Source organism: Chiloscyllium plagiosum, unplaced genomic scaffold (assembly GCF_037043375.1).
Source record: "Chiloscyllium plagiosum isolate Xiang-an unplaced genomic scaffold, Cpla_swu_hap1 HiC_scaffold_45, whole genome shotgun sequence".
In the NCBI taxonomy this organism is placed as follows: Eukaryota; Metazoa; Chordata; class Chondrichthyes; order Orectolobiformes; family Hemiscylliidae; genus Chiloscyllium; species Chiloscyllium plagiosum.
Window position 1 is genome coordinate 23,301,413 of NW_028270183.1, and position 12,625 is coordinate 23,314,037.

The following is a 12,625-nucleotide window of genomic DNA, read 5'->3' on the forward strand; positions in this document are numbered from 1 at the left end:
TCCCCAGCAAAAACAGAAATGTAAACCCAACCAGACAAACTTTTTAAAATATATTAATTCACAGGATGTGTGCATTGCTGACTGGGTCAGCATATATTGCCAATCCTAATTGCCCCTTAATAAGGTGATGATTAGATTAGATTCCCTACAGTGATGGTGAAGCCCCTGCAGTCTATATGGTGTAAGTACACCTACAATGCTGTTGGGAGCAGGTTTTACCCAGTGATAGTGAAGGAACAGTGATATATTTCCAAGTCAGAATGTTGTGGGATTTGGAGGGACATTTGCATGTGATAATGTTCTCATGCATCTCAGAATCCCCACAGCATGGAAACAGGCCATTCAGCCCAACAAGTCCACACCAACCCTCTGAAGAGCTTCCTACCCAGGCCCAGCCCCCTATCCTATGCCCATAACTGCATTTCCCATGGCTAACACACCTAACTTACACATCCCTGAACACTATGGGCAATTTAGCATGGCTAATCCACCTAACTTCTATATCTTTGGACTGTGAGAGCACCCAGCAGAAACCCACACAGACATAGAGAGAACATGCAAACTCCACACAATCACCTGAAGCTGGAACCATACCCAGGTCCCTGCAACTGTGAAGCACCAGTGCTAACCACCCAGCCAGCATGCTGTCCTCTACTATCTTAGTCCTTCCAGGTGACAGAGGACTTGGGTCTAAAAGGTACTGTCGAAGCAGCCTTGATGCGTTGGCAGAGTGCATCTTGTAGATGGTACATACTACTGCCACTCAGGATGGCGGAGGGACAGAATATTTATGGATGTGGTGCTGATGAAACGGGCAGCTTTGAGCTGTATGGTGTCAAGCTTCTCAAATGTTATTGGAGCTGCACCCATCCAGGCAACTGGGAAATATTCCATCACACTCCTGAAATTAGCCCTGTAGATAGTGGACAGACCAAGGGAAGTCAGGAGGTGAGTTATTCACCATAGAACTCCTAGTCTCTGTCCAACTCTTGATGTTTATCCTTCAAGTGAGCAACATAACAGCCCTGTTAATAATTACCAAGATTCAACTAAATGTTAACAAAACTCTTTAAATCTTTTTTGGGATTTATAATATTGCAATATATATAAAAAAGCTTGAGGTAAAAGATGGAAAACATTGCACCAAGGAGTCTTTTAGGACAGAAATCTGTTTGTAAAATATACAAGAAGGATTGTTAGCCACCCTGCCAGTGCTTTGGAATACTTCAGTAAGACCAGCAAGTGCTGGAGAAACTCAGCAGGTCTGGGACCATCCAAGGAGAGAGGAAAAAAAGAGTTAATGTTTTGAGTCTGGATGTGGGATTTGATCAGAACTGACCAAGGATCATTGGACTCAAAATATTAATTATGTTTCTTTCTCTCTCCACAGATGTTGCCAAATCGGCTGAGTTTCTCCAGCACCTTACAATTTGTTTTGTTATAGATTTGCCCAGCGTCCGTAGTTGTTTATGTTGGAACACTTCCCTGCATCAAAGGTGCTATGTGAATGGATATCGTTCATGAGGTGCCAGGCAGCCTGTCTGCGTGTTCTTTACTCTGCCCAGGTCCTATGTCAAAATGATTTCGCTCCACAGATGCTGAGCTTTTCCAGCAATTTCTGTTTTTGTTGCCTATGTCAAAGGCTCTATGTAAATGCATGTGGTTGACAAGGCATCAGGCAGAGTCTCTCTCTGATCTTTGTTTTATATCTTGCAGTTAGTCACTAATGAGTCACGATGGTGACAGCTAACAAGTGGACAGTGTTTGGATTATGTCTGTACATCTCCCTGCTCTGACCCCTCTCCCTCCCTCACACAAAGTGGACCTCTCTCTCCTCGGTGCTCTGCCGCTGACGGGACACATACAGCATCCTCTCGATGTCCCGCCGCTTCTCTCGCTGCCCATCCACCAGCTCTTGACACACGTTGTTGGACTGGTTTGAGTTCAGTTCAGCATTAACCGTGTGCTGATGCTGCCGCTGCTCTTCCTCCAACTCTCCCAGTGGATCCGGGGCATCAGCAGCTTCCGGCTGCTCCAAGCTGGACTTCTCGCCCTCAGTGTCGGCCTCACTGCTGTCCACCCGTCTCCTGTCCTGCAGCTTTGACACCAGCCGGGCCGTCCCCACGGTCATCTCAAAGCGCTTGTGTTTGCCGCCTGAGCGCCGCAGGGTACCGCTGTCTGGCGATGAGCTCCGGCTCGAGCTGCTCACTCTCCTCTCTGTGTCTGCGGCCGCTGCCACCACCACACCGCTGTCGGGGACAGCCCGGGTATTCTCCTTATCCCCTGTCAGAGTCGAGGGCAGGCCGGCTGTGATGATAGGGAGAGCCGAGGGTTTGGGGATGATGGCCCGGCTCTTGGCCTGGCCGTATCGCTGGTACTTGCCCGGCTGCCGGCTGAAGTTGCATCGAGGTAACATGGGCTCAGCGCTGCCGTCGCTTTCCCAATCCTGGCCATCCAGGGAGTGAGAGTCCTCAGCTACCTGCCTCGTTGCCTCCACTAGGCCTGCAGCTGAAAGAAGTAGGGTAAAGAGAAAACAACAACAACAAAAATACATTAGTGATAGATTTTCAGAGGTGAAGGACCCACCCCCCTCACCTCCTCACCCCAAGTTGGTCCAGGTTGGTCACACACAGTGACAGGATTAAGGGGGGGGGGGGGTATGAGGGCAGGATAGAACCATCAAATCCACACGGTGTGGAAGCAGGCCATTTGGCACCTCAAGTTCACACCAATTCTCCAAAGGGCATCCAATCCAGACCCACCTCCCCCTACACTATAACCCCACATTTCCCATGACTAACACATCTCGCCTGGACACTATGGGGAAATTCAGCATAGCCAATCCACCTAACTTGCACATAGAAGAGCCAGTACATGCCCTTTGGCTGTTGATGTTGTGCCGACCTTTTATCCTACTAACCCACAGAATCTTCATTTTACTATCCTCCATGTGCCTATCCAAGAGCTGCTTAAATATCCCTAATGTATCTGAGTCTACAACCACTGCCGGCACTGCATTCCTTGCACCCACCACTCTCTGTGGGAGGAAACTGGAGCACCCGGAGGAAGCCCACACAAACATGGGGAGAATGTGCAAACTCCACACAGACACAGTCACCCGATGGTGAGATTGAACCTGGGTCCCTGGCGCTGTGCCCTTGTAATGTGTAGTTACAGCCTTTCTGAGGCTGAAAAAGCAGCACATTTCCTCAGATCAATCTTGTTTTTCCAACTGCATTGAGGATCTGAATATGTCCAAAGGTAGATTCTAATTATTTTGATCATTTTTCCACTCCTCATTGTCCTTCTGTTTTTTTTCTGGGGTAGAGGCTACATGAGGTGGTTTCCTATTGACCACTTCACTTAAAGGTAACACAAGTGCGAAGGACCATCCGTCTGGATCTTGTTGCCCTCACAGATGAGATGGGCCAAATAGTTTATTCTATTCATACTCCTTGTTTCTAGCACTTTTGCCATCAATGCTAAAAATTCATTGGTTACACCACTGGTCAAGGCCTTTAACCCTGAATGTGGCGTCCATTTTAGAAATGCAGGACTTTCTAAGGGTAAAACCAGAACAGCATTAGCTCCTGCCTGAAAGCAGGTGATGCTCATGAAACTCTGTTTCCCTTTTTAGTTATTTAGAATCATACAGCACAGAAACAGACCCTTCCGCCCAATTCGCCCATGCCAACCAGGTTTCCGAAACTGAACTAGTCCCAAATGTTTGGCTCATATCCCTCTAAGTGAAAGTGAGGACTGCAGATGCTGGAGATTATAGTAGAGAGTGTGGTGTTGGACAAGCACAGCAGGTCAGGCAGCTTCCTGACCTGAGCAGAAAAATCGACATTTCAGGCAAAAGCCCTTCATAAGGAGGGCTTTTGGCAAGATGTTGATTTTCTTGCTCCTTGGATGCTGCCTGACCGGCTGTGCTTTTCCAGCACCACACTCTCGGCTCATCTCTCACTCTAAACCTTTCCTATCCATGGACCTGTCCAAAATGTCTTTAATTTGAGAAACTTGTTACCGTTCCTTTGACTGCACCTTCAGCACCATGATTCTGATCTTTGGGTACCAAGTGTGGGGAGGGGGCAGAGCAGTTTGGGTAGGCATGTCAAAGGGTCTCCTCGATGACGTGCTTCTGGGCCTGGCTAAAGCAGCTGTCAACATGTCCAGGCAGTGGGCTGTGGAGAGATCATAAAGCCGACTGTCTGCCTGTCTTCTGTGGTTGACCTTGATTTTTCACCAGCACCCTCGAGACTTTGCGAGAGAGGTGGGTGCTGCGGGAACTGGGGTACATTAATTAATTAACCATCTCCATTTTGATTTAGCCGCTTCCTCTTTATTATTGTGACACTGCCTCTTTTGGGCTGCGTTTATTTGTTATTTAGTAAATTGGGTGAATTGGTGGTGAGTTTTTATAATACACAAAGGAGTGTTTCAAGCCCCTGCTAGACTGTGCTTGTAACTGTGAATTAGGTGTTTACTTTAATTGGTGGTGGGTTTTATAAAATTTAAAAAAAAGTAGGTTTTGCCTCCCTGCCTCTGGGCCAGAGGCTTGAGTTTAAGTCCCACCTGCTCCAGAGCTGTACTATAACATGTCAGTACAGGGTGGTTTTCTTAAAAAAAGTAAACAAAGATTGTTCTCTCGGGGTCTTATGGCACAGAGGCACATCCCTGCCTCTGGGCGAGGATGCCAACATTCAAGTCCTACCTGCCCAGATGTGTCATGGTATGTGCAGACAGGTTGATTAAAATAGCTAAAACTATGGTTGTTAAGAGGTTAAATAAAAGACATGGATTCAAGTGTTTGTTATTTGTAAATTTGGTGATGGGTTTATTTTGCAAAAAGAATTCACCCCCAATTGGGGTTTTGTTTCCTGACAGGAGGGAAAGGTGGAAACTGGTGTTTGTGCTTAACTGTAGATTTACAATAAAATCCTTGTAAATTTCAATTTCTTTAGCTGTCTCTTTTACTATGTGGGTGTTGGTCTGTTAAACACAAGGGACCCCTTACCCAAGCCTCTTTCTAAAGGACAAGACAACTGCTCCCCCTAACCCAGGTCTCCAATGACCCTGCTGCCCTGGATGATCTGAATGATGCACTTACAATCTTAGTGGCTAAACCTGACAGCAACATGATTGGTATAGCTGCTGGCATAACTTGCTTTTCTCAAGTTGGAATATCTGATTCCCAAACATGCCAGATACTTGCCCTGCTCCATGCATCGTAGAGAGGAAAAATGGGATAGGCACCAACAGCTTGGATGAAATTTGAACCTTTAAGCCATGGGGTTAATCCCCTTTATCCATTTATTCACACGTGTGTGCATCCCACTCACCTGTCATGTCGCTGCTGCCAGAGCTCTCTCTCCGTTGGTCCCGTGTGTCATCAAGAGCTTCGTTTGACGAGGATTTGTCCGAAACATATCCTTCACTTGAATTTCTTTTCAAAACCAGACTCTGCAATAGGAGAGACTGGACAGTAAGCACACAGCAGCCAGCAAGATCTACCATCTGAAATCCATTGTGTCACCTATTTTCACTGAAACAAACAGATCCAGGGACATCTGTTCCCTCCAGTGCCAAGTTACAATCTGGGGCAGCTACATTCAGTCACTGCTTCCAGTGAAGGAAATCACATACTGGTCTGTGACTCCTCCGGAAAGTGTAGGGAAGTACATTGTCATTTACTTGCTCCCTACAGTGTGAAGTCAGTTCAACAACGGAAATCGAGTGTCACTTGGCCATCAATTCCCTCACGGCCATATGTCCAGTCAGCATTCTCTAGAAACATTTGATGCAGGACATCTGGATATCACTGGTTAGGTCAGCACTTATTGCCCATGCCTAACTTCCATGAGGAGGTGGTGGTGAGTTGCCTTCTTAAATCATATAACTTAAATCATATAACTATAACCTGGTGTTGTGTGATTTTTAACTTTGTGCACCCCAGTCCAACACCGGCATCTCCAAATCATTCTTAAATCATGACAGCCTTTGGGGTGAAGGTACACCCACAGTGATCTAAGGCAGAGAGTTCCAGGAGTTTCACCCAGCGACAGTGAAGGAATGAAATGTTAGTCCCACCTCAGTTTGGTGAGTGGGTTGGAGAAAAACGTGTAGGCTGTGGTTTTCTCTGGTGCCCTTGCAGCTGGACTGTCTGCACTGAAAACATTTTCTGTTACGTCCTCCATTTTTTAAATATAAATGTCTGAAGATTTGTTTAAAATATTATCATTTTCTTGCAGAGTCCTGATCCTAGTTTTTAAAAAAAATTATGTGCTGTTATTTTTACAAAAATCCAAGACATTTTCAATCAGTCCTGATACGTTTTCATAGCCCAGGGAAAACACCCTTTGGGGGGAATGAAGGGGGGAACAGAAGAAAAAGACATTGATTATGTTCAGTATTTCATTTTGAGATTAATTCATTGTATGTTATGGGAGTGTTGCTTGAGGATGAAAGGAGGGAATTTGGAATGTACATTTATATAGCACCTTCTGGCAAGTCACAAAGCACCTTTGATGCTTCACAGCCAGCATACTCCAGTTATCATCACAGAGGCAGCCATCCTATATACAGCAATCTCCAGCAAACAGCAGTCAGAGGAACAACCTCCTCTTCAAATGAACAGTGCATGAACCTTTAAATATAAAATGAACAAATAAATAGGACCTTGTTCTCATTTGAGGACAGCACCTCTGACAATGCAGCTGTTCATCAGACAGCACTGAAGTGTTGCGTTCAACTGATTAGATTAGATTAGATTAGATTAGATTACTTACAGTGTGGAAACAGGCCCTTCGGCCCACCAAGTCCACACCGACCCGCCGAAGCGCAACCCACCCATACCCCTACCTTTACCCCTTTAACCTAACACTACGGGCAATTTAGCATGGCCAATTCACCTGACCCGCACATCTTTGGACTGTGGGAGGAAACCGGAGCACCCGGAGGAAACCCACGCAGACACGGGGAGAATGTGCAAACTCCACACAGTCAGTCGCCTGAGTCGGGAATTGAACCCGGGTCTACAGGCACTATGAGGCAGCAGTGCTAACCACTGGGCCACCGTGCCGCCACAACTGTATACAGGGTAAGTTGTCTACAGGGCAAAGGAAAAGCAGAAATAGAAGACTTAGGAAAATAAACTACAAGGGCTTTGTACCGTAATTTGTTAAGTTTAGTTAACATCCTTTCACTGTATTGGAAAATATATCAGAGTTGAAAACCCATTGGGGAAATCATTGTGTCCATCACTAACCTGGTCTTTTACTTAAGAGCAGTGGGTTCCCTCAGCTGGAAAATGCTGACATTTTAATCTTAAAATTTACAAACTTCAGTTTCAGACTAGTTGATTTAGAGAAAGGAAAAAGATTAGATTCCCTACAGTGTGGAAATAGGCCCTTCAGCTCAACAAGTCCACACCAATCCTCCGAAAAGTAACCCACCCAGACCCATTCCCCTACATTTACCCCTGACTAATGCACCTAACGCTACAGGCAATTTAGCATGGCCAATTCACCTAACCTGCACATCTTTGGACTGTGGGAGGAATCCAGAGCACCCGGAGGAAACCCACGTATTCACGGGGAGAATGTGCAAACTCAGCACAGACAGTTGCCTGAGGCAGGAATTGAACCCAAGTCCCTGGCGCTGTGAGACAGCAGTGCTAACAACTGCGCTACCGTGCCATCCCAAAAAATACAGCAACATCTTGTTTTGTAACAGTGGTCATTCTTCGACATTCAGTTCCCCAGTTACTCCCATTTACTGAGACTCTAATCTCTTCTCAATTCAATGCAGACACGGAAGCCTTACCAACTTCTCTGCTTTACATAAACACTACAACACTCCCCAGCTATAGATATTGCAATTCTGCCTCTCTCTCAACACCTGGTTCACTTATGCTCTTTTAAGGAAGGGAATCTGCTGTCCTTACCTGGTTTAGTTCACTTGTGATTTCAGACTCACATCAATGTGGCTCTCTGAAATGGCCTAACCGGCCACTCAGTTAAGGATGGGCTGTTAAGGATGGGCAACAAATGCCGGCCCAGCTAATGATGCCCACATTGCATGAAAGCGTAACAAAGTCCCATCTCTGTCCTCACTCCTTTATTTCCCTTCCCTCTCTTTTTCATTCCCAACTATCCCCCACCCTTCCCAATAATACTCTATTTCCTCTCACAGTGTTGTCTGAGGCAAGTGGAAATTATTCTCCTGGCTGTGTTCTTTGATGGGAGTTCCTGCATTCTCAAACTTTCCAGCTACACAATTCAACGATTGAATTGCTTTGATTTACAGCAGTACTTGAGATGGGTCGAAACTAAGGGATAGTGGGTCTGGTCCACCCAGATTATGTTTGCAAATATGTATGCCTATAGTGGATGATTCAAGCAGTGGCTGCCAACATAAAATATGACAATATGTGTATCTTCGAGATTCTACCGACCTGATACTTTGAGTTATTTTTCATTGACCTGTTTAGATATGTCATGATACATCTGCATGATAATCAGGACTTGAATCCAGAGGTTCTAGCTCAGAGATAGTGATGCTACCACCATTTCACAAGACTCCTAACTTAACACTTTATCTTTGCTACAATCTTGCGATAATTCTGCAAGACAGTACCTCAGAAGAATTGCTCCTGCCTTTTGCTGTGCCCAGGGCTGCCTTCTCTTGGTTTGCTGGCATTTCTGTTGGCCAGGTTTTGAGGTCTTGCTTAGGTTCGAAGATCTGATTGCATTGTGTGATCAGGAAGTCTATAATCTGAGCCTGATATCCACAGCTAACCAGGGAAGTCATGGAAGCTGTGTCTTCCAGAGCTGGAGGTCGTATCAGTGTGGGGCCAAAGATTATTCCCAGGCTGTTCGACGACATCTTGTTCTCTTCGCATTGTTCTGTCACTCTGCAAGAGGAAGAGATATCTATCTTGAAGCAACTGAAACAATAGTTTACACACCCCTTCTGGTGTTACAACTGAAGCCAGGGAATGCACTATCACCTTGGCCCCATTACTTAACAGGGCACAACCTAAAATAAACATACATTTCCATATATGAAGATGGTCAATTAACTACCTTACCTGTATCAGGTTTTAAACAAAAAGACCTATTAAACACAATAATTGAAATTTTATGAAGTGCTGGAGAAATTCAACTGATCTAGTAGCATCAGTGGAGAGAGGTACAGAATAAGTGTTTCAAATCAATATGACTCTTCTAAGGAGTTCTAAAGAAGTCATATTGGATTTGAAGCAATAAGTGTTTATTTCTGCACAAATGCTGCCAGACCTTTTGAGTTTCTCCAACACTTTCTGTTTTTATTTCCGATTTCCAGCATCCACTGTATTTTGCTTTTAAACACCATTATTATTTGGTTATCAAAGCCAAACTTATTTCATAAAGTTACTGATAATTGGTAACATACACAGTCGGTAATATTGAAGTATAAATCTTTTTCTCTCTAAATATTCCTATAACATTTGCTAAAGTAACACTTAAGGAAATGAGGGGAAAAACGATTTATCTGCAGAGATTGGCCTTCTGAAAGAAAATACATCTTGGCCAATGGGTTATTTTGAAGACACAAAGGTCAAAAGTCTAGTGTAGAAGGTTCCAAAGTCTGATGTTCTGGCATGTCTAACCACATCATTAATCAGACATGGTTGTCTCTGGAGTCTTAGTAGACAAAGCTTGCTCAAGAACTCCAATATTGAGATGTTCCTTCAATCACTTTCTCAGAAGAACAGATAGGTTTCATCCTGAACTTATCAAAAGTGTTTTCTTTTCAGAAAAAAATTATCAGCTAGGTAGCTTGACCCGCAACAAAAGGCAAAGCAAAACACTCTCCGAGCCAGCCACTGTTCAACAGCTCCAACAGTGGTCTCCAGGAAGCCATGTTAAAAAAAAAATTCCAATATCCACAATGATCTTTCAAACCATTCTAGGTTTTTCTTTTAACTTGAAAAAGATAAATTTTTCTATAATTATTCTAAATTTAAATCCCCTAAGAAATATTAGATATGAAGCATTTTCATAACATCTGAAAGATGACCCAGAAAGGTGTCAGCAACAACTAGCTTCCATCCGCTGCCTTACCAAAGTGCCTATCCCTCATGAGGGAGCAATGTTTGACCTTAACAGTCTTTAATTGAAGCCTGAAACCCCTAAATATAGGTAAGGGCAGCTTTCCATTTGGAAATAATGGATAACACTAACGCTAACCTCCTGTCCTTCATTGCATTGCCTTCTTCATCTCTTTCCACCCTTCCAACAAACCAGCTGAGACCAGATATCTTGGTGTGTGATATACTCTACTCAAATTTGGGAAACTTTGGAATGTGGAAGTTCTTATTGAATGTGAGCAAATCTGCTTTGTGTTCACTCACATCATTATCTTGTAGATACCATCTCTCCATCACCCAAATCTTTCTGTCAATCTTAACTAATACAAACCTTCCCAGGCTAGTTACAGACCTAATGGAAAATTCTTTACCTATTTGGTCTTTCAGGTATTTCCAACTGGCCCAATTGCACTAATCTGCCCTTTCGCTTCAGATGTTTCTTATTCTTTCAGGGTGTCCTTAAGTTGTTGCCCAACCCTGAACCAAGAACAGTTAAGAGACAACTGTTTTGCTGTGGGTCTGGAGTCACAGGCTAGACTGGGTAAGGATGGCAGATTTTCCTGATCCAAATAGGTTTTTACAATAAACAATGGTCACCATTACTGACACTGGCTTTATATTTCAGATTCAATAACTGAATTTAAATTCCACTAGCTGTTGTGTTGGAGGTTGAACCCAAGTTCCCAGATTATTAGCCAGGCCCTCTGGATTATTAGTTCAGTGACATTACCACAACATCACCTTTTCCCCAAATCTATTGAGTCTTTGCATCATCTAGGTCTTCCAACACTTCCCAACTATCCCCAGTGGTGGCAAGACTGAGATATCAAGTTGATATCATGGAATAGATTCTGGTATCACAATGCATGCATATAGCTGTGACTAGCATCATGCTCAATATACAAAATCTTCCAGGAACTTCTCTGGTTCTAAAGAAGCTGATTAATCTGTGGAATAAAGGGTTGCATCGGTACCAGATGATGACTGCGTAATGAGCTAGCCAGGATAGTGGCTATTATAGGTAGACCACCATAGGAGAAAGTGAGGGCTGCAGATGCTGGAGATCAGAGCTGAAAATGTGTTGCTGGAAAAGCGCAGCAGGTCAGGCAGCATCCAAGGAACAGAAGAATCGACGTTTCGGGCATAAGCCCTTCTTCAGGAAGAAGGGCTTATGCCCGAAACGTCGATTCTCCTGTTCCTTGGATGCTGCCTGCCTGCTGCGCTTTTCCAGACCACTATAGGAGCCAGGCCCGAATGCCATATTTGTTAGTCCAAGTCCAATTAGAGACAGCTACACTACATGAGTTTATGGGGTAGACCAGAGAAGACTGGCAGACTCCCATCCTTCACAAATTAGAGAACCAGTTATCTTAGTAGAACTGGAACTCAGCATCTAAAGTTTGCAAGCACTATAGACACTAATGCGACTAGTTCCATTACTACCATCTAATTTGGAAATCTATATCAATCCTGGGCCTACCTGTAGAGATGCCCAATGATGTGTTCCAGAGCATTGTAGTTGGCGGCTGGTAGCTTCTGCAGCAAGGCCTTGGCCTGCTGGATGAGCTGTGCCACTTTATCTGCTGGCATAGACACTCCCTTGGCTTGGCTGTCCTTCAGCTCTTCACAGGCCAGGTGTAACTCTTTGGCAAAGTTCATAAAGTCATTGTAGAGGGTGGAGAGAACAATCGACTCAGGAAGCTTGAAGTCAAAATTAAACATAAAGTTTTCATCAAATTAGAGAATAGTTACAACACAGAAAGAATACCATTCTGCCCATCGCATTCACACTGGCTCTCAGCAAGAGCCCAATCCCAACATTCATCGTTTCCCCTGAACCTTCCAAATGTTCTTCTTTTAAGTTAATTACCCAATTCTTTCTCAAAAGCTTCAGCTGAGTCTGCCCCTACCACTTTCTCCAGATCTGAACTATATATTGTATGAAAAAGATGTCAGTCATGTCACCATCGTCTCTTTAGTCAGTCAGTTTAAATCAGTATCCTCTAGTTCTTGACCCCTCCACACAAGTGAAGACTGCAGATGCTGAAGATCAGAGTCGAAAAGGGTGCTGTTGGAAAAGCACGGCAGTGCTGGACAAGCATGTCGACTTTCCGGTTCCTTGGATGCTGCCTGACCGGCTGTGCTTTTCTAGCACCACATTTTTTGACCCTCCACACAATGGAACAATTACTTGCTTTCTACTTTTCTCCAAGGCCAATAGCTCCATGTTGCTGCAGTCTATCAATGTAACTGGACTCTCTCGTTCCAGGAACTCATATGAATCTTTTCTACACCCTCTTTATAATCCATATGCATCCTTCCGTAAGGTTTGTGCCCAGAATGGGATACGGTACTCCAGTTTCTCGATTTTTCAGTGTCTTTCCAGCCCTCTCTGCCCTCTGCCTGAAATTGCCTAATATTGTAGCTAAATTACTTATTAAGTTACCATGTGGGCCTAGACTGTGTCAGGCAGATAGTTATCTGTACAAGTGA

At 44.3% G+C, this 12,625-nt stretch overlaps 1 protein-coding gene across 4 annotated transcripts in view; it reads right to left on the reverse strand.

Moving 5' to 3' along the window:
* Nucleotides 1-1,054: 1,054 nt before the first annotated feature.
* LOC122552167 (GEM-interacting protein-like) overlaps nt 1,055-12,625 on the reverse strand; it is a 141,821-nt gene continuing 130,250 nt past the window's right edge. For all 4 annotated transcript variants that reach the window (XM_043694700.2, XM_043694699.2, XM_087983374.1 and 1 more), the window contains 4 exons: nt 11,613-11,833; nt 8,638-8,914; nt 5,343-5,463; nt 1,055-2,508 (listed from right to left, as the gene is read on the reverse strand). In XM_043694700.2, coding sequence (XP_043550635.2) covers nt 1,811-2,508; nt 5,343-5,463; nt 8,638-8,914; nt 11,613-11,833 — 1,317 coding nt within the window. In that variant the 3' untranslated portion in view covers nt 1,055-1,810. The remainder of the gene's footprint in view (nt 2,509-5,342; nt 5,464-8,637; nt 8,915-11,612; nt 11,834-12,625) is intronic.